This window comes from Equus quagga, chromosome 2 (assembly GCF_021613505.1).
Source record: "Equus quagga isolate Etosha38 chromosome 2, UCLA_HA_Equagga_1.0, whole genome shotgun sequence".
Classification (NCBI taxonomy): Eukaryota; Metazoa; Chordata; class Mammalia; order Perissodactyla; family Equidae; genus Equus; species Equus quagga.
The window spans coordinates 53182282-53204777 of record NC_060268.1 but is presented as its reverse complement, the minus strand read 5'-3'; the positions used below and the strand labels follow the sequence as shown (position 1 = coordinate 53204777).

Here is a 22496-nt window from a genome sequence, read left to right as displayed (position 1 = left end):
TGTGCCTCATCTTAAGATTAATTATACTTACCTTATATGTATGGTTTATGAGGGTTAAATGAGATAATATATTCATTAATTAATGAGCCATAATTTACTGATTTCTTACCTGTTATGTCCTGTATACTATTCTAAGCCTTTTATATATATAATTCATTTAATCCATATAATAGTACTATTAGGTACAGGTATTGCTATTTCACCTATTTTACAGTTGGGGAAACTGAGGCACAGAGCGGTAAGTAACTTGTCCAAGGTAATTCAAATAGTGAGTGGTAAAGCTGGGATTCTAACTCTTGATGTTTAGTTCTACTTATGAATGAAGATAATGCTTGCTGAACTGTTGGAACCCAAAGTAGGATGTGTTGACCATGTGCTGCTATGGTTATTGAAAAACTTAGTTGCAACAGGAATATGAGAGTTATAACTCTCTCCAGAAAGTCATGCAAAATGGTGATGAAAGCTACATGGGTAATTGCAGAGACAAATATCTGAAATGTCCTTATAGCATCAGTAGATTTTTTTTAAACTTATCTGGTGAATAGAGCTATAATAATTTTATTTTATTTTATTTTTTTTAAAGATTTTATTTTTCCTTTTTCTCTCCAAAGCCCTCCGGTACATAGTTGTGTATTTTTAGTTGTGGGTCCTAGTTGTGGCATGTGGGACGCTGCCTCAGCATGGCTTGATGAGCAGTGCCATGTCCGTGCCCAGGATCCAAACCAACGAAACCCAGGGCTGCTGAAGCAGAGTGCTTGAACTTAACTGCTCGGCCACGGGGCCGGCCCCAATAATTTTATTTTTAATAAATTGCATTTTGCAAATGCTAGGCCTGTTAGAAATTCTGATACTTTTTGGATGAGTACCATAGGATCACATATTTTCTGATGATTACTTTATGGCTCTCCTGTCAGCAAATATACGTTGCTTTCTTTATAAGTACAAATAAAAATAGAAATTTCCATGAAACATTAAGTAAATTCATTAATTCTTACAGCAAACGTTTATTGAGCACCTATTTTCTGTCTGACTCTTTCTAGGTACTGAGGGTACCTCACTGAATAAAACAAGGTCCTTGTTTGCCTGGAACTTACATTCTATTGGTGGAGGGGTATATGTCAGTAAAAATAATATGAAGAAAGATAAAGCAGGATATTAGAATGAGAATGACTGAGACATATGCTTTTACATAGTGGGGATCAGAGAAAGTTTCTGAAGAAACGTTGAGTAGATACCTGAATAAAATGTGGCAGCCAGCCCTGCTTTGGGAAAGGTGTTCTAGACAGAGGCACAGTAAGGAGACTGATGTGGCTGTAGCACACAGAGTAAGGGGAGAGTGCCAGAAGATAAGGTGAGACAAAAATGGGAGTGGAGTGGATCATGTTCTGCCTTGTAAGCCGTGCTTAGGACTATGAGCAGTTTGGAAACCTTTGGAAGGTTTTGAGCAGAGGAGTGACACGATATGACGTTACTTGAACAACGTTATTCTAGGTGTTGAGTGAAAAATAGATTGTAGGGAGCAAGCGTGGAACCAAAGAGGTCAGTTATTTGTCATGGTTTTTGACTCCCTAGAACCTTTTGAACCTTGCTGTGTTTGGCACATTTTCAGCCTTATAAATTCCATTGCCCTAATTCAGATTCTCAGCCTTTCATTTGCAGCCAGGACACAGGCGTGTAAACTAGTCTTCTGCACTGGGCTCCTCTAATCAGGAGCCTCCCTGGAGGCCTGAATTCTGAACTGAGCTGACATGTTTGCTTGCTCAAGTTTTGCCTATAGTATGCATCTTCCAGCCAGTTATGACGGATTTTCCCCTGGTTGTTTTAAGGTTGTGTTTCTGGTACAGAAGTGGCATTGGAGAGGCAGGGGAGTGTTGCTGTTTTTCACGTGATATTTTTGGGGTAATTATGGTGTATACTGCTGGCTTCTGGGGATACCTGGATAGTCTTGAGGATGATAAAAGTGGAGAGAGTTTCCAGTACTATTATCAAGTAATAGAATATTACTTCAAGAAGGAGAATATTGTTTGGGAAGTATGGAAATTGAGTAAGATAATAATGCAGAATGCTTTAGTATTTATGGGAAAAATCTATAGGTTTTGGGTCAAGTTTCCTGTAGGATTTGCATGTTGATTTCCAAGGAACACAAAATCTTGGATTCCTTTTTGTGTCTGGTGTTTCTTTGCCTGATTCATGATTTCTCTTGGTTCAGCTTGGTATTATAGAAGCAATGATATTATTAGTACTACGGCATATATATTTATAGATAATGGAACCTGGGAGAGCGTAGCAAGTAACAAGGATCAGGAATAGAGTAGTTGATTAGGAATTGGAGCAGACAAGTTAGGCAGCTTAGAACTGGGGATCAGGAAGATCTGTAACAAGGGGAGACCAGATATAAGGGTGAGTAGGTCAGAAGCCAAGCTCTTTTCAGATAGTGTTGAAACAATGGGTGAATATTGAACTGCTTCAGTGAGGTTTGATGTTAGAGCTGCACTCTGTTCTACTTTTCGAGCTTTTGGCTGTTTACTAAAGTATAGGAACAAATCTCAGTTGAGTGGGTCCAGACTTTGCATGTGGGAATAGGCAGTTTTGTGGTATCTGACTGAGCTGAGCAGTGCAAGGGTTGGAGATTGGCATGGGCGCCCGTGGAGTAAACTGTGCCAGTTTCAATCACTGGCTGAGGAAATCAAGGGTATACATGTATAATTTTTTAGGCTATAAAAAGTACATTCTTGTTTAGTATTTCATTACATGCTTTTCCACATCTTAGAGGTGCATGTCAGTTTACATTTTGAAAGGTCCTTGCCATCAGCTGTATTTTGATAGTTTTTTTGTTTTCAGTTTTTTGTAATCAAATCAGAAACATGAATAGTGACGTACCTTGTTTATGTTGGGGGTGATAGAATTATTGTAGAAAATCATGAAGTCATTGAAACCAAAATTATCTCCTTGGCACTACCTCCTATTTGCTGTGTGAACTTGGGCTTGTTACATCCTTCAGACTTCAGTTTTCTTTAAAATGGGCTAATATGTCTTACTCTGTTGGGTGGATTCAATGAAAAAATGCAGAACACAGTCGGGCCTGGCAGATAGTAAGTGTTGTATAAATTTTAGTTATCATTACATCCAGTTTATAAACCTTGTTTAATTAAGCACTTAAATAAGATGTTTATGTACTCAGGATAATTTTGGTACATAGTAGCTATCAGCACACATTTTAAAAAGTTGGAATACATTTTTTTTGCTGAGGAAGATCAGCCCTGAGCTAACATCTGCTGCCAATCTTCCTCTTTTTGCTTGAGGAAGATTGTTGCTGAGCTAGCATCTGTGCCAGTCTTCCTCTATTTCCTATGTGGGAAGCTGCCACAGCATGGTTTGATGAGCGATGTGTAAGTCTGTGCCTGGCATCCAAACCTGTGAACCCTGGGCTGCCGAAGTGGAGCGTGCCACTACACCACCAGGCTGGCCCCTGGAATACATTTTATAAATAAAATAGGCATATGTAGTTTTGGATTTTTAGTTTTGCATTTAAAGATGTGAAATGTGAAGCTTTTTTTTTTTTAAAAACACTTCTTTTAGCCAGATTTTCATGTGAATTTCAAAATCCCAGATTTCTAAAATGGGAATGGGAAGAAACAACTGTAGCATAATATTATGAATATATTGTATGATGAAGAACTAAAGATATTCTTATTAAAGTTGGGAACAAAGTAAAAATGCTCTCACTCTCTGTTATTCAGCATGGTTTGGTAGTCCTAGTTAGTGTGGTAAGTTTAAGAAAAAGAATTATAAATAGATAGATAACTGATTTGAATATGAAAAGCAGAATCAACAAAATGTCAGCAAAAAAAATTAACTAAGGGGCCGGCCCTGTGGCTGAGTTGTTAAGTTCACGCTCTCTACTTCGGTGGCCCAGGGTTTTGCTGGTTCGAATCCTGGGCGTGGACATGGCATCACTCATCAGGCCATGCTGAGGCGGCGTCCCAGATGCCATAACTAGAAGAACCCACAACTAAAAATATACAACTATGTACTGGAGGACTTTGGGGAGAAAAAGGAAAAATAAAATCTTAAAAAAAAAAATGAAATAATAATATTCTTAGAATTTTGCATGCAGAATCAAGGGGCTCACGGTTCCCCTGCAGAGGCCTATGGATCTCAGGTTAGAACTCCTGTTGTAGAGGAAAAAAGGACGGTTATAACCAGTCAACACTGATGAAATTAAGTGCTTAAGTGACTTCCTACAGGTTTGATACGTATTTTGCAATACTCTGCCTAGTCAGCTCTGTCGTTGTAGTATGAGAGCAGTGATAGAATATGTAAATGAATGAGCTTATAGTTATGTTGCAAAAACAGGTGGCCAGCTGGAATTGGCCTGTGGGTTATAGTTTGCCTATCCCTGTTTTATGTTGTTTAGGAAGTTTTTCTAATCAGTACATTACCTGTGACATCAGGTAAGGTATTACTTGCTTAAATGGTAGCACCTGTGGTAACTAGCGCTCTTAATATACTGTTAAATGCTTAGATTAAAGCAAGCATGTGGAAAAAGAAGGATATAGCTGCTGGTAGAAGTTAGGGAATTTCTGTATGCAGAAAAGTTGCAGAGCTTCTCAAACCTGAATGTGCATACAGATCTCTCTGGAAGTCAAGTAGGTCTGGGTAGAGGCTGAGTCACTTGGAGGACCAGCAGATCTGGGGGGAGCCCAAGCATCTATCTGCATTGCTAACAATTCCCCAGGAGATGCCTATGGAGCTAGTTCCGGAAACACAGTTTGAATAGCAAGGTTCTGTGTGTCAGGAAAGTGCAAAATACTGTACACAGAAAAAGATTCAATTGGATAAGGACCGAAATATCCACAAACGCAAATTTCCAGTCTCAGTGGTAATAGTTAATGAATGAACTTATTGTTTGAACACATGGTGAGAAGTAGGCTCCCAGATTTTCTTTTAGCTCTTTAGCTGAGATGTTGAGTTGGACCTTCAGTACTGCTAAGAAGTTCTTGAAAATAGTCTAGTTGCTAGTTTCTGAACTGATACTTTTCTTGGTGCTTGGTTTCCCCTAATGTTCTTTTGGTACTTGTGATCACTGGTTGTCATTTAATCTTTTATTTGCACCATCTCTTACTACTTAAGTCCTTTTAACAAAAATATAGTTATTTATGAACAATGAGTCATTGCAAGATGTTTAATAGTTCCTTGGAGGTGAGTAGAATGTTGGTTTCATTTACCTTTCTGAAACCAGATAACTTAGAATATTTTGAGTTGTTTTTATTTTTGATTCTTAAGTTTTTTTTTTTTAATTTTGAAAAAACTTAGGGAGAAGTAAAAGAAAGGCCAAATACCCCTATACCCACCACTTTGGTTCAAGATTTTTCTTTTAAAGGAAATTTAGCTTTGGGGCCGGCATGATGGCATAGTGGTTAAGTTCGCATGCTTTGCTTTGGGCCTGGGGTTTCCGGTTTGGATCCCAGGCGTGGACCTGCACACCACTCATCAAGCCGTGCTGTGGCAGCATCCCACATACAAAATAGAGGAAGATTGGCACAGGTGTTAGCTCAGGGCCAGTCTTCCTCACCAAAAAAAACTTTATTGAGGTATAATTTCCATACAATAAAACTAAACAATTAATTTTGAGAAATGTATGTAGTCATTTAAGTACCACCATAATCATAATATAGAACATTTATATCAACTCATAAAGATCTCATGTGTTCTTTACAGTCAATTCAAAATACTTTCTGATTTCTCTTTTGATTTCTTCTTTGACCCATGGGCTATTTAGAAGTGTGTGAAGTTCCTGATATTTGGGGATTTTTTGCGAATATCTATTACTGATTTATTTGCACTATAGTCAGAAAACATACTCTATGGTTTCAACCTTTTAAAATTTCAGAAAACATCCTTCATGGCCTAGCATTAAGCCTTTCTTGGTGACTATCCCCTGTGTCCTTGAAAAGAATATGTATTCTGTTATTGGGTGGAGTGTTTTCTAAATCTAATTGGGCCAATTTGTTTGATAGTGTTTGAGTTTTCTACATCCTTATTTTTTGTCTACTTGTTGAATGAGGACTGTTAGGATTTCCAACTATAATGGTAGATTCTGTCAACTTTTTCTTCATGTACTTTGAAGCTCTGTTATGTCACACGTTTAGGATTATTATGTCCTTTTGATGAATTATGGATTTTTGTCCCTCATAACTTTTGAAGTTTAATTTGTCTGTTAGTACTATAGACACTTCAGCTTTCTTTGGACTAGTGTATAACTAATCCAAGTCATACACTTGGATAGTATAACTTTTCCCATCCTTTTGACTTTAACTCATCTTTATTTTTGTGTTTAAAGTGTCTTTTAGACAGCATGTATTTACATTTTCCTTTTTTTAAATAAGAAAATGACTGTTTCTGTTATTTAACTGTTGTGTTTAGATCATTTACTTTTAATTAATTATTGATGTAGTTGAGATTAAAACTACCATTTTGCTATTGGTTTTCTATTCTATCTTTTCATAGTTCTTTTTTACCCCTGTTTTTCTGCTTTCTTGGGGATTAATTTAATAGTTCAAAAAATTGATTCCATTTTATCTCTGCCGTTGGCTTATGTGATAAACTTGTGTGTTATTTTTTTAGGGGTTGTTCCTAGGGTGTACAATATACATCTGTGTAACTTATCATTGTATACTTTCAAATAATGTATCACTTCCTTTATAGTGTAGGTCCAATTCCATTTCTCTTCTCCATTGTCCCAGTATTGTCATACATTTTAATTCTATGTGTGTCGTAAATGCCACAGTACATTGTGTTTTTTTAGTGTAGTCACTTAACTTTTAAAAAGATGAAAAACGAGAGAAGAAATATTTTTTATTTTTTCATATCTTCATCATTTCTGGCACTATTATTCTTTGTGTCAGTACAGATTTCCATGTGATATCATTCCTTCTGCCTGAAAAACTTGCTTTTTTCAGTAATATTTTTTGTTATGTAGGTCTACTAGTGATGAATTATCCATCTTTGATGTCTGGAAAAGTGTTCATTTCACCTTTTTTTCTTTCACCTTTGTATGTGAAAGATACTGTCACTGGGTATAGAATCTTAGGTTTAGAATTTTTTTTTCTTGTGCTACTTTAAATGTGTTGCTGCGTTATCTTCTGGCTTATGTAGAGTCACGTTGTAGTTCATATCTTGTTCCTCTGTATGTAATATGTCTTCCTCTCTCGCTCCTTTGGTTCTAACCTGCCCAAAGCTGATTTTAAGGGTTTTGTCCCTAGTTTTCAGCCGTTAGCCTATGATTTGCCTCTGCGTCGTTTTCTTTTATATTTATTCTGCTTAGGATTTGTTGAGTTTCTTGGATCTGTAGATTTATAGTTATATCTTTTCCTTTTTTCCCCTCATCATGTTTGTTTTCCTGTGTACCCCTTAACATATAGAACATATTTATAACAACTCTTTTAAATCTATTTCTATGCTAATTCCATCATCTTTATAATTTCTGTTTCTAATATCTAACTTTTTTCCCTATTATGGGAGAAAAATATATTTATGTTTTCCTGATTCTTTATACGTAGGTAATTTTTGGTTGGATGCAGAGCATTCTTTTTTTTTTTTTTTAAAGATTTTACTTTTCCTTTTTCTCCCCAAAGTCCCCTGGTACATAATTGTGTATTTTTAGTTGTGGGACCTTCTAGTTGTGGCATGTGGGACACCGCCTCAACATGGCTTGATGAGCAGTGCCATGTCCGCACCTAGGATCCAAACCAATGAAACCCTAGGCTGCTGAAGTGGAGAGTGTGAACTTAACCACTCGGCCCCGGGGCCGGCCCCCAGATCATTCTGATTTCTGCTTTTTTTGTGTGTTTGATTTTGTCTCTCCTTTAAACATTGTCCAACTGTTTTGGTGCACAGTTAAACTTCTTGGAGTCCTCTGAATCCTTTGGAAGATTGCCTTTAAGCTTTGTTAGGGTAGGTCCAGAACAGTCTATGGTTAATTTTACCCCATGAATATGGTGATATTTTTCTGAGGGCTATACCCATTGCTCCATATGTTACAGGTCTGTCTTTTCTGGATGGTGGGAATATGAACACTTCCCAGCCCTGTATAAGCTTTGAAGATTGTTCCTTTTTCTTTTTTTATTGATTTATTCTGGGCTGGGATAATTTATTCTCTCACATGGTCAGATTAGTACTCAGCCAAACACTTAAGCAGACCCCTCTTTAGGTCTAGCTCCCTCTCTGTTCAGCTTCCTTTTCTTTGGCACTCTGACTCACAAATTCCTAACTACCTGGCCTCCCTGAACTCAAATAGCTGGCTCCTCAGTTCACTGAGACCACTAGGCTGTGTTTGGGTTCCACCCTGCACATTGACCTGGAAACTGCTTCTATGTAGTAAGTTGGGCCGGTTGTAGATCTCACCTCATTTGTTCATCCTCTCATGTATTTTGTCCAATTTTCTAATTGTTTATGGTGGTAGGTTAAATTCAGTCCTTTTTATTCCATTATAGTCAGAAGTAGAAACTGATTTAACAGTTTGTGTCCTTTTTCTTTTTTGTCTCGCTGGGAATCACTTCAGTGAAAATTGTGCATGTCACTGTACCCCTAAATACTTCAAAGTATATCTCCAAAAATTCAGATTGTTCTCCTACTATATAAACAGAGTGTTGTACTGAAGAAAATTAACAAGAATTCTTGAATATCATCTAAGACTGATTCCAGTTTGTCCAAGATTGTTTCCAAATGATTTGTTTCTTTCTCAATTGGGTTCTTTTCTGTTTTACTTGTTTTGTATCTTTGTTTCATTGTTTTTGCTCTAGTATGTTTGGACAATATTATGTTCATGGTTATGTGGCTCTTCTCTGTCCTGTTGTTCTTTTTTGCTGTGATATAATGTTGGTAACTTCTTTTTTCCTTGTGTCTGAGACCAGTATATTTTTTTACCTTCAGATCGTAGTTTGAGGGGCTGAATATTTTGTGTTCTATCCACCATTCTGCAGTCATGATGATATACAAGCTTTTTGAGAATTCTGGAGCAGTATTCTCTTTTGAAAATTTTAAAACAGTGAATTGTATGACTTCTGAGGGTTAGGGGCAGCATCAGGAGCCCAGTGTGCTATGTTTTCCCACTTTTTCATTAGAGTCTTCTGTTTATTTCCCTGGCTGCCTGTTTGAAAGATTATGCCATTACGTTATGCCTAGTGTGATATGAGTACACTGGCTCTCCTGAAATCAAGAAAAAAATCCTCTGATTTGTAGCCTTCTCTAATTTCAGTGGTGTAAATACTCTCCTCATGGCTGATTTCAAGCTACCAACATAATATTGAACACAGAATTGGGAAGAGAATTGGTGCTCCTGAGCCTAAATCAGCCAGCTCCAGCACACACTGCTTATATCCTTTTCTTATTTGGTTTCAGGTCTTGAGAATTTTTTTTTTTTAATATGGGAGGGTGAGCTGCTTTTTATAGTTGTTAGTTTGGGTTTTGTTTTCTTGGTTCCCCCTTCATTTCATTAAGTATTGGTGGAGAGAAATTACATAATACAGTTTCAATACATTATCTTAACTTCAATGCTTTTTGTTTTTACATTACTGAGATAGTATAATAAATACTAAGTTTAGGCATAATTAACACAGAATCATAGGTCTTATGCAGAAGATGATAGTGAAGTGGACTTGATAACTGTATGTCCCAGGGTAGCATTTTTAACTTTCCCAGTTAGACCCCGTGAATCATGTTCTATCTCAGTTATAAAGATTCAGAAAATCGTTACTCAGGTCCTTTGCTGGTGGAAGTAAACATTATGTTGCTTTATAAAATTCCTTTGTGTGTGGGGCAGAGAAAAGATGACTTTGTTTAACAACTTTCCCAGTAGTGTTCCATCCATGCAAATAATTGAGTTTTTATCACCTGTTTCACCAGAACAGCAATAGTTATTGTTTTAAGTTATCAGAAGTGGCAAAATACTTTATCTGAACTGTGGCTTGAAAAGTTGACTGTTTTGGTGCTGAAAAAGAAGTGGAAGCAGCAACTTTGCAAAGCCAAGTTTGTGCTTTGGCTATTCAGTCCACTTGGAAGACATACAATTCAGTAATCCCATGGAAATCCTACATTTGATATTCAAAATGAAAGAAACTTCCCAAAAGTTCTCATCCTGCAACTTCCCCATTCGTGATTTCTTCTTGATGTTTCTCTTTGTGGGTACTTTTTAAACCCATGTTTAAAAATAAAAAGTGTTTTTAAAGAATTTGGAAAAGACGTTAGTATAACATTTGATTCCATTATTTAGTCTTGAGTTTTAAAAGTTCCATACTAGTGGGCTTTATTATTTCTTACACCTTGACTTCATTGTGTTTTCTTTGCTAGTTGCAAAGATAGTTTTGGATTCTAGTTTTGGACTCCATTCCTCTCACGTCTCTTGAGAGTAGTGCATTCAAGAGTACTATGAAGTGTGTCAATAGTAGTTTAAATTGAGTAGTCTTTTCATGCCAGCCTTTGTGTTAAGCAGTTTACATGCGTTTAAGGTAGTCATTGTTGTCCGTATTTTACAGTCAGAAAAACCCTTAGATTTTAAAAAAGTTAAATAGTTACCCAGCTCATGTGATCATGGCTAAGAAGTGTAAGAATTCAAACCCAGTTCTGTCTTTATTCCTGAATTTATTGCCTCAATTTGTGTATATAGGTCTCACAGGCAAGTGTGGGAGAGGAGGAAAAGGAGGAGGAGAAGAGGGGGAGATGATGATGATGGATGAATAATTTATTGAGTCTTTATGGTATGCACTTTGCTGATTGCCACACAAGGCTTAAATCATTTAATCCATGTGACAACCCTAAGAGAGAGATATTCTACTTCTCTTCATTTTAAGAATAGGAAGCAAGCTGAGTTTTTCATTTGATCAGGGAAACAAGCTAATAAGTGAATGTAATGGGATTCAAATTCAGATAATTTTTTTATTCTAGTAAAAAATGCTCACCATAACATTTACTATCTTAACCTTTTTTTTAAAGATTTTATTTTTTTCCTTTTTCTCCCCAAAGCCCCCCAGTACATAGTTGTATATTCTTCGTTGTGGGTCCTTCTAGTTGTGGGATGTGGGATGCTGCCTCAGCGTGGTCTGATGAGCATTGCCTTGTCCCCGCCCAGGATTCGAACCAACGAAACACTGGGCCGCCTGCAGCGGAGCGTGCGAACTTAACCACTCGGCCATGGGGCCAGCCCCTATCTTAACTGTTTTTAAGTGTACAGTTCAGTACTGTTGTGTATATTTACCTTGTTGTGCAGTCAATCTCCCGAACTTAAACCCAGATGATTTAAGAGTTTGTTTCCTTACCCGTGCAGTGACTAGCCACTGACAGCATAAACAGAAAATTTAGTGATGAATCACTTAGGTTTTATGCAATACATTAGGAAACCATTATAGTTTTTTTTTTTTTTTTTTTTTGTCTTTTGTTTTATAAAAGAGGGCAGTTTTCTTTAGGAAGAAATTTTACTTGATTTGTTAAGGAATCACTGTTTTTGACTTCTGCTCAAGATGAAGATGTAGAAACCAGGACCAGATTTATCCTCCGTCCTGAAAAAAAGCTAAGAAAACTAGGAAAAAACCCATAGAAACTATAGTTTGTAAGACACTGCTCACGAGGCGATAAAGGACAGTGATCCCTGAGAGAGGAGAAATAAATGAGGTGAGACCAATGATTGCTCTAGCTTTCTACCTTGAGAGAATTTTCATCTGCGGTGCCATGAGAGGAAACCTAGGTGGAGGCCAGTGAACTCTCTCAGTTGAGGAGATGGAATGGGGAGTCAAGGGAGACCAAAGCAGCTAGGGTTTGCACACAGGCTATCAGAGTGAAGAGCACTGCAAAGAAAGAGAATCCCTGAGATCTGCACAGGGTTCCTCTGGAAAGTTTGGCAGTGTACTGATCGGAGCATACATGTGAGGAAACTACCTGAGGTCAGGGAAAGAAACAGTGCCCTGTATTCACACAGTGTGGGAAATAGTGCCTGTTCTCACCAGCCAGACTGGAAAAACTCATAATTTGTGGAGTAATGGGTAGAGTACTCAGATAGGTCTTGCCTTAAGGGTGGGGAATAATTACCCCTACACTGAGCACTGCTCCAGACCCCCTAACAAATCATAAACACAAGACCCAAAAAGGATCAAGCTGTTTCCAAGTAACTTTGTCCCATAACAAAGCCTGAGAATAGGTATAAAAATACAGAAAATGTCCAGCACCCAACAAAATCAAATTTATTATGTCTGGCATTCATTCAGTGAAGGATTATGAGGCGTGCAATGAAGCAGGGAAAACAATTCATAATGAGAGAAATAAGAAACCAATTGGAGCCAACCCAGGATGGACACAGGTATTAGAATAAGCAGGCAAGAACATTAAAATAGTTATTATAACTGTATTTCATGTGTTTAAAAAAAGTGAAGTATAGACATAGAAGATATAAAACAGACACAAGCCTAACTTGTAGAGATGAAAACTGCAATGTTTTCAATGAAAAGTACACTGGATAGCATTAACAACAGATTAGACATTGCGGAATATTAGTGAACTAGAAGACGTAGCAATAGAAACTCTTCAAAATGTAACTTTTAATAAATATGAAAATACCATCAGTGGGCTGTGGGAAAAGTTTGAGTGACCTAATATACTTGTAATTGGAGTCCTTGGGGGATTGGCGGGAAGAATAAAAAAATTGATGAAATAGTGGTTGAAAAACTATAAACCTACAGATCGAAGAAGTTCTCTGAAATTAAAGCTCAGAAAATGTGAAGAAACAAAAGCACATTGTAATCAAATTGCCCAAAGCCAATAATAAAGAGGAAAATCTTAAAAGCAACTCGGAAGGGAGAAGACAAATTATATTCAGAGGAGCCAAGATAAGGATGACAGATTTCTTGTCAGAAGGAATACAGATGAAAAGATGGTGGAGCAACATTTTTAAAGTTTTTAAAGAAAAAAACCTTGTCAGCCTGGAATTCTATGCCCGGTGAAAATATCTTTAAAAAATAAAGACAAAATAAAGACTCTTAGAGATACAAAAACTGGAAGAGTTCTTCACCAGCAGAAGAAATGTTAGAAGTCATTCTAATAGAAGGAAAATGATGCCAGACAAAGTCACAGTCATAGAGATTTCAATAGCCCCCTTTCAATAATAGAACAGGTAGATAGAAAATCAGTAAGGATATAGAAGACTTGAACAACACTGTTGACATTTATAGAACGCTTGACTCAACAACTGCAAAAATTGACATTTCTAGAACACTTATCCATTAACAACAGAATATACATTTTTTTCTAGTGCACATGAAACATTTGCAAAGATAGACCATATTTTGGGTCATAAAATAAATCTCAGTGTATTTAGAAGGATTGATGCCATGCAAAGTATGTTCTTTGGCTATTGTGGAGTTAAATTAGAAGTCAGTAACAGAAAGCTGAAAAAGCTTCAGTATTTGGAAACTTAATAACATACTTCTAAACAGCACATGGATGATAGAAGAAATCCAAAGGGAAATTAGAAAGTATGTTAGAATGAAAATGGTAACACAACATAACAGAATCTGTGGAATGCTGCTAGAGCAGTATTGGGGATATTTATAGTGCTAAACACCTGGGTTTAGAAAAGAAGAGAGGTTTTTAATCAATGGCCTCACCTTATAAAACTAAAAAAGAGCAGTTAAACTCAAAGTAAGCAGATGAAAAGAAATAATAAAGATCAAAGGGAAAATCGACAAAATAGAAAACAGAAAAATATTGAAGGAAAATCAAAGGAAATGAAAGTTGGTTCTTTGAGAACATCAATAAAATGGATAAATCTCTGGCTATCCTGATCAGGAATAAAAGAGACTATATAGATTACTAATGCAAGAATGAGAGAGGTAACATCACTGTAGATTCAAAAGATACAAAAAACATAATAAGGGAATATTATGAACAACTTTATCTCCTGACCTTCAACAACTTGGGTAAAATGGACAAATTCTCAAAAGCTCAGTCAAGCATAAGTAGGTAACCTGAATAGCTCTTTATATGAAATAGAAATTGTAGTTAATGACCTTTTCATAAAGAAAACCCCAGGCCAAGATGGCTTCACTGATGAATTCTACCAGACGTTTAAGGAGGAAATAATATCAATTCTATGCAAATTTGTCCATAAAATTGAAGAAGAGGTCATACTTCCCAACTCGTTTTTTACCTTAATACCAAAACTTACCAAAGACCGTACAAGAAAACTACAGATCAGTGTCTCTCATAAACATAGATAACACAAATTCTAAACAAAATTCTAGCAAATTGAATCCAACAATAGTAAAAGATAATACACCTTGACCAAGTGGGGTTTATTTCAGTAATGCAGAGTTGATTTTTTTTTTCTTTTGAGGAAGATTAGCCCTGAGCTAACATCTGCTGCCAATCCTCCTTTTTTGGCTGAGGAAGACTTGCTCTGAGCTAACATCTGTGTCCATCTTCCTCTACTTTATACGTGGGACGCCTACCACAGCATAGCTTGCCAAGTGGTGCCCTGTCCGCACCCGGGATCCAAACCGGCGAACCCTGGGCTGCCGAAGCGGAACCTGTGAACTTAACCGCTATGCCACCGGGCCAGCCAGGGTTGGTTTAACATTAGAAAATCAGTCAGTTTAGTTTGCCATATTAGTAAACTAAAAAGGAAATAATCATCTTAATTGATGCAGAAAGAGCAGGTGGCAAAAGTCAGCATCTATTCTGATAATTCGTATCAGGAAAGTATGAATAGAAGAGAACTTCCTCAACCTGATAAAGGACATCTAAGACAAATCTATGACTACATCCAAACTTTTGGTATGGTTGAAATTCTCATTACAATAAATTAAAAAAAAAATGTTTGTGAAAATAAAGTACTAGGATTAGTGAGACAATCGTTTCATACATATTTGTAGATATTTGAATAATCATGGCATTATATTAGAACTAGAATAAGCCTCAAGATGATGCTAATTCAAACTGTTTATTTTTTGTAGGTCAGTATGGAAATCCTTTAAATAAATACATTAGACATTATGAAGGATTATCTTATGATGTGGATTCATTACACCAAAAACACCAGCGTGCCAAAAGAGCAGTGTCACATGAGGACCAGTTTTTACGTCTAGATTTCCATGCCCATGGAAGGTGAGTAAATTTATTGCTGAAGTTCCCCTATATTCAATCTAAGTTAAAAGAAGAAAATTATACCCTTAATTTTCCTTCTCTACTGGAAAAGTCCCCAGTTGGAAATTCAGCCTACACTGGAATTTGGTATATACATTTAAAAGTTTACTTTTAAGATGGATTGCCTTTTTTACATTGTTAAGAAAACAGTCTAATTTAAATATTTAAAGTTTATGAATCAGTTCCTTTATTAGTAGAGGATATGTCTTTAAAGTATATTCTATATTTATAGTTCTCCACTACTTTTTATGTGTTTTATGGTCAATATGTCTGTCTTCTGGTGCCAACAGTGAAGTTAGCTGGTTGTATGCTATTGAATAAGTCATTTAATTTCTCATTAACTCAGTTTTATCCTCTCTAAAATGACAGCTTGTAGACAGATTACCTACTGTACTACTCAATTCTCAGACAAAATTGTTAAGGGATAAAGAACAGGGAGCCAAGGAAGAAAGGTAAAAATCACTTTTATTTAGTGCCTGTTTTTGTTCCAGATGCATGGATGATTTATATGCATTTTTCATTTAATGTTCTAAACACCCAGACAAGGTAAATATTTTTTTATATCCCAGGAAACTAAGGCTCAGAGAAGTTAAATAACTTCTTTAAAGTTACACTGCACAGGTTTGACCCAGACCTGGCTGACTCAAAAGTCCATATTTTTTTCTGTGTATTAGGGGTACTTGGATACAAAATCTTCCAGTATTCTTTGTCAGAATCTCTGCCGTTCCTGCTGTAGTTAGTAAATCTCTTCCTTTTGTACTTTTTCTACTGGTGTAACACTGATTTATTATTCACCTCCTAATAGGTTTCCCAGCTTCCACTCCGTTTATCATTAAAGCTATCCTATGTATGGCTACAAGATGACTCTTCCTTAAATGCTTCCTTTTTCATGTCAGCTTATTGCACTAAAGCCTTCAGTTAATGATTGTTAGCCAGATTTCTTAAGTTGGCTTTCAAGATTCCCTATAAATTAGTTCTAGTCTTTTATTCTAAACTTACTTTACTCTGCTTCCCAACATTAACTTCTTTTTCACCCAGAATGATCTTCTGATGCTGAATATCCCATGTACAGTTTGTTCTTTGTGTCATTTATCTTAAATTCTAAGCATCTTTTGATGCACATTTCAAGTTCTACTTCTTTGAAGCTTTACCTATGCCTTCCTCTGAACTTTTAAATTACTGATTTGTATCATTGGCATCTGATTCGTTCTCTTTTCTTTTTCACGTGTGTATTTCTTGTTTATTTTTCTATAACAGTTTTTTGTTCCTCATAGGTGGGTGCCCTGGCTACTATTTGGTATGTCCATTATTTACACTTATAGTGGGATGCTGAAGAAAGATTTTAATGGATGAAAAATCGGATAATAAGAATTGCTGTGAAACTTAACGTGTTTTACACATAGAAATAAATGTATTACTTAAGTTAACTTATTTTCCATCTTACAAAGTAATGATCATTTTAGAAAAAAGACTTTCAAGTTGTAAAATTGCCTACTTTTATTTGAAGAGGGGCACAGATTCATTTCAGGGTCTGTTTGTTCTTCTAGACAAAAGTTTTAGTGGCAGCAATTCATTTAAATTTTTATCACTTAAATTGCCTGTTCTTTATTAGTGCCATGAAATAATAAGCAATCATTAAGCCTTCCTAAGTTTTTAGTGACCATCTGAAAATAAATTTAATCTTATATTCCAAATAGGGTATGACTGCCAAAAGGAAAGTTGAGATTCTAGCTGCTTTTGGTTTGGGTACCACATTCCTATTACTTCATTTGAGTCTTATAAGATCTGTCATAATTCATATTGAGCATGTGGCAAAACCAAATCCTTTGCTCCTTTTGGTTTTCTGCGTGTGTGAGTGAGAGAGTGTGAGAGTGCATACTGTTATTTAGTCATCTAAAAAATTTTTATTGACTGCTAGTTAGGAGTTACCTACTTTAGGCTGTGGGTGATAGAAACATAAATCAAACATAGATCTAAGAGGAGCAGCAACAATGTGCGTAAGTCATTGTATACGAGGAAAATATGGTGCTTCACAGATAAAATGCTATAGATATTCAAAGGAGGGAGAACTTACTTCTGACTGAGGCTCTCAGCAGAGGACCTGGATCCAGGAAATCTCATGCTGTGGTCATCTTAGGTACTTTCAACAGAAATCTGTTTAATTAACTGTATACCTGTACTGCTTTTTCTAGAATAGATCTGAATTCAGTTATTTTATCTTGTTGTCTCAGTCATTATACTTGTATGTTTGCACTGTCTCAGAATTTGTGCCCTAAAACATAGTCACTGCAACTACCTTCTAACATACCTTAGTTAAGAATGTGATGATTTAGGAGTTTTCTTTCTCCCTTTCTTTGAACTAGGCCTACAAAATGACCTGGGTGTTGGAATTCTAGCTTTCCTGCTAAGTCTCTCCTCCTTTTCCACCATATACAAAATGTTAGGTTGGGTACACTACAACCCCTCCTAAACAGGATTTGTATCTATCTACAAATTATTGGTTATTTGGTTAATAGCAATTTGTAATACAAATGAGAAGAAAAGTGATTGTGATAAAGCAGCAGTGTGTTGGAAGACCTACCTTTATTATGGATATAGTTTTGGGATGACTTGGGCTATACTTAGCTGTAGCCCAGTCTGTAAAATGTGCATTGTGGCTAGACTTACATATTTTTCATCTTTTAAAAAATATCAAGTAGAGTTTGTTTCTCCTGATCATATAGTGGGGCTTAGTTCCCTAGAATCAGATCAGAATACTTTAATAAATTGCAGTACAGTAAATACTGTGAGTAAACTTAGACATACAAAAATGAATATACTTGAAAAGAGTTCTGCTTAGTTAGACATTATGTCTTGCATCTCTGGGTACTAGTACAGTCTCTGTGGGGTGTGTGTGCGTGTTTCAGTATTAAAGTCTTTCTTTGTGCTGTGTGTTTATGCCTAAGCACGTGAACAAATTTCTTCCAACCTGGCTTCCAAGTTTCCTAAATAAGGAATCACATCTCGAGGTATCACAGGCCAAGTTTACAGGTGTTAATGTTAAATGAGGAAATGTTGAGATTCTTCAAGCCCAAAGTCCACTTTTAAGAATTCCATGAAAAACTGTTGCTCTTGCAGGGCCAGCCTGGTGGCGTAGTGGTTAAGTTCATGCTCTCCACTTCGGCGGCTGGGATTTGTGGGTTCAGATCATAGACGGGGACCTAGCACCGCTTGTCAAGTGGTGGTGGCATCCCACATGATGTGAGGAAGATGGGCACAGATGTTAGCTCAGTGACAATCTTCCTCAGCAAAAAGAGGAAGATTGGCAACACATGTTAGCTCAGGACTAATTCCTCACACACAAAAAGAAAAAAAGACTGTTTCACTTGAAATAAAGTTTAAAGTTGTTTGAAAATAAAAGTACCACATGAGGCAGTGCTACAGATATTTTGAGACACACTTCAGTAATATTCATTGGGATATTAAGATATTTTGATAATAGATACTAGGGGAAAAGATACCTCTTAGCTTTGCTGAGAAACTAATAATCAGTTTTCTCAGCTTCAGAAATTGCTTTCCTTGGATAAGTTCTGACAAATGAGAGCCTGAGTTGATATGCTCCCACAGCATTGTTTCTTCCTCTAAGCTCACTTAACAATACGTATGTCAATTATAGCAATTTGTCACATTTTATTTTAACTTTGTGTACTTGCATATGTCCTCTGTTCCCTGTGAACTTGAAGGGCAGAGCCTGAGTTGTGCTCACCTTTTTTACATAGATGGTGGTCATTTAAGTTTATATTGAACAAGTGATTGAAGGAATGAAGCTTTATGAAGGGAGTTACAACATTTATAAGCATAAAGTGCTGTGGGGGAAGTATGTAACTAATACTTTTGTTTAGGTCTGGCCCTCACCATACAGTTTAATCAGAAAAAGTAAAGTATCACTTGCTTATAGCTATTTAATTTGATGTATAATAAAGTACACTAAAATATTAGGAGATAGGCTTTCAGCTTAAATGCTGTATTATCTGGAATGTCTCATCCCCTTTAGCAGTTGTTCTTTATCAGTAAGTAGTAGGCAGATTGATCATATTGTGGGAGGCAGGTTTTTTAAATAATCGTGGAAAATTTGTTCTTTTTCTCTCTTCATGTTCATGTGAAAGTGTGTAATGTACCAGAGACTGTCTGTTGTCATTCCCTTGCCTTCTTCTTCTTTGATACTAGTAAATGACATGTCCATATCCTGCCATTCCTTGGTTAACTGTCGTGTATTTTAGGCTTATGTTATACCAATGTGCCACATTTTCATTAGGAATTTTGCTTATGTGACTTTCATAAAATGCAAATTTTATGTTGTTAAAGTCTTGGTTTTATATAATGTGATAGAATATCAGCATACTCCTATATTGATCTAGATGAAAATTTAAAATAAATAAATATCTCCTGGATTTATCCAAGGGTATTAGTATAGCATGAGAAAAACTTCACTGCAAGATTGTATAGTAGTGATCCTTATTACAGTTCATGGTGACATTCTAATGTTTATGTATATTTTAATCTATGCCTTTTGTTGGCAACTGTCATTGAGGAGAAGCATAAGGGATCATTCCACCGTTCCTTCTTTCTAATGGAACTTCTATAAATTTTCTGAGATATTACTTCATAGTGGTATTTAAAAAAAATAAGTAGAAAGAATATCTGAGAACCCTGATATAATGTAGTTTATCTTTTGGTAGGATGTCTGCATGTACTGTTATATTGCATCACGTGTTTTCTTGTTTTTTATATATGTGATTTTAAACCTTTTCCTCCTCCATATCTTATTTTTCAAATTGTATACTTTGGGGCAGTCATCTTGTCCTTGTTTTCTGGTCTTCTCATCACTTTGCTAACTGTACTGCCTTTCATAGATTTGATGGTTCACGTCTACCAACTTTGCATTTGAGTGGGAATCCACTTAGTAAAGAAACTTGTGATTTTGTAGGAAGCATAATATATGTATTGAAACAGTTGTAAACTGGGTAGAGAAAAGAATACTGTGGTAATTCAGAGATTGAATGGAGTTCCCTTCTGATTTAACATGAGTTATCTAGAGATTTCTACTGAGCCTCAGTTTCCTTGTTAGTAAAACCTTGAATTTTGGATGAGATAATATTTATCTTTAACATTCCTGCTTTAAAACTCTACAGAATATGTTAGTAACACCCAAGTAACTAAATTTTAAAAAGTCAAAACACTATGACTGTCTAGTCAGTAAGAAACTATTTTTTCTGCCTGTGTGTTTAATTACTTTGGTACATAATAAATCAAAGATTGTTTCTATCTAATGTGTGATTTGTATATAGTATAGAAGATACCAACATTTTTTCTTAAGTGGAGTATAATGTTTTGGAGAATTTACAAGTTTCTTTTTGCTGATTTTGGCAAGATAATTCTTCCTATAGCCTTAATAGTAAGTTTTCACACTGTTCAAAACAAATGGTCAGACATTTGATTAGAAGTTTTCTTTGCAGTTTGGAACTCAAGTTCTCCCTACTTCTAAAATAGAAGGTGTAAAGAATGTGGCCCAGGCCACCTGTAAAACACATACATATTCCCTTTGATGGATCCTGACTGGAGTTGGCTTAGTCTGGAAGTGTCTTGGCTTTATCTTTGTCATATCATGATGATAAGGGTAGCAGAAACTCAGGACACTTTTAATTCCACAGACAAACTAGCATGCTTTGAGAGGCATAGGTAATCCAGGGAGCACAAATGGATGCCAGCTCGTAAAGAAGAGCACAGGATTAACTTGAATTGTGCAAAAATGCTATTGTTGTGGATGTGGAAAAATAAAATTTTGAAAAATACTGACTCGGCAGTTAAATCTCTCTTGACAAAATTTGAGCAAGTTTGAGAAAAAATTCCTTAAGGAAAATGGTGTTTAGTTGGTACCTACTTTATGTCAGGTACAGTGCCCTTTAGCATATATTATTAGTTTAAATATATTTCACACAGCTGTTTGTCTCAGCGGTGGATTTTCTAGGATGTGATGTTCTTTATTCTTGCCCGATTCCTCTTTACATAGAAATTAAAAGCCTAACAAATCTGTTTTAAAAAAAATCTGAAGGGACACTGGCTACTTGAATTACTTACTGAATCATAAGAGAATGCAAGAGTTGAGTTATGTGCATGTTAATTTTGTATTTAGGCAGCTAAATTGAGAGCTGATGATTACTCTGAGCTTAGCGTCTTATCATTTTTATTTTACATGTTTTTAAGCACTAACTAGGTTTTATGTGGAACAGACAGAACAAGTCTTAAGAAAAACTTAAATTAAGCTTCCTCCCTCTCATTTTGAAAAGGAAATGGAAGTACACGTGTAAAAATATTTTTCTGACTATTTTTAATTCTTTGGATACATCATTTCCTCTAAAAGTTGATCCAAAACAGATTTGTATGCAATGGCATATTTCATGTCAGAGTTTCCAGAGTTGGTGGCCTAGACAGTAAATATCAGAAGTTAGGTGTATGCCTAGTGGTAAAGCCCATCCATCATCTTGTGAGTTATATTTCATAGTAAAATGTTACCTATATAGTTGGGTCTTTTCTGAGATAAGCGTTCTAGCTTAGATTTAATTTGGATTTATAGCCAGCTTAATTTTTTTTGTTCTTCAAGTGATTAAGCTGTATGTAAGCTGTGCTATTTCTTGAAAGTGTAGCAAGGATTTTATGTGACTAAAAGTTATTTAAATGTTTCTCATTTCATTATACCTGAAAATCCTTTACATGCTGAATGCGTATGTTTAGTTTATTGGTTTTATAATATTATACTTGTTTGGGTTGATTTATTAAGCATCGATTAGATATTGTGTAGTACTGTGATTTTTTTTTTTAAACTATCAATATGTTTAAAAATTCTTTGGTCATCACATATACTTTTTGAAATAGCTTCTGAATATTGAGATTCCTCACTTGGTTGTATCATAACCTCTTCTCTAACTTCTTAAAGCCTTTCTCTACTTATTTGGGTTGACAGATATTTTTGTCACTTGTTTGTATGTCACTTGTATGTTTGTATGTCACTTGTTAGGGATAAAATTGAGTTGTTAATTTGTGTATGTCTCTGAAATCTTAAATTATAATCACTTTGCACAAGTTAGATTCCAAAACAGTCTGTGCTGGGAGAATAATGCTGAACCAACAAATCAAATAGAAACACGAAGTCTAGCATATCAAGAATCTTAGATATGTTGGTATGGGATGAATAGTTGTGTTATATGGCAGTATTCATTGTTTTTGTTTTTTTTTAATTAAAGAAATCCTAAACCACAAATTGAGTTAAA

At 35.8% G+C, this 22496-nt stretch overlaps 1 protein-coding gene across 2 annotated transcripts in view; it reads left to right on the top strand.

Annotated features, from left to right (window-relative positions):
- The window catches only part of ADAM10 (ADAM metallopeptidase domain 10), a 115602-nt gene that overhangs the window by 14840 nt on the left and 78266 nt on the right, over nucleotides 1-22496 (top strand). For both annotated transcript variants that reach the window (XM_046653804.1, XM_046653806.1), the window contains exon 2: nucleotides 15000-15150. In XM_046653804.1, coding sequence (XP_046509760.1) covers nucleotides 15000-15150 — 151 coding nt within the window. The remainder of the gene's footprint in view (nucleotides 1-14999; nucleotides 15151-22496) is intronic.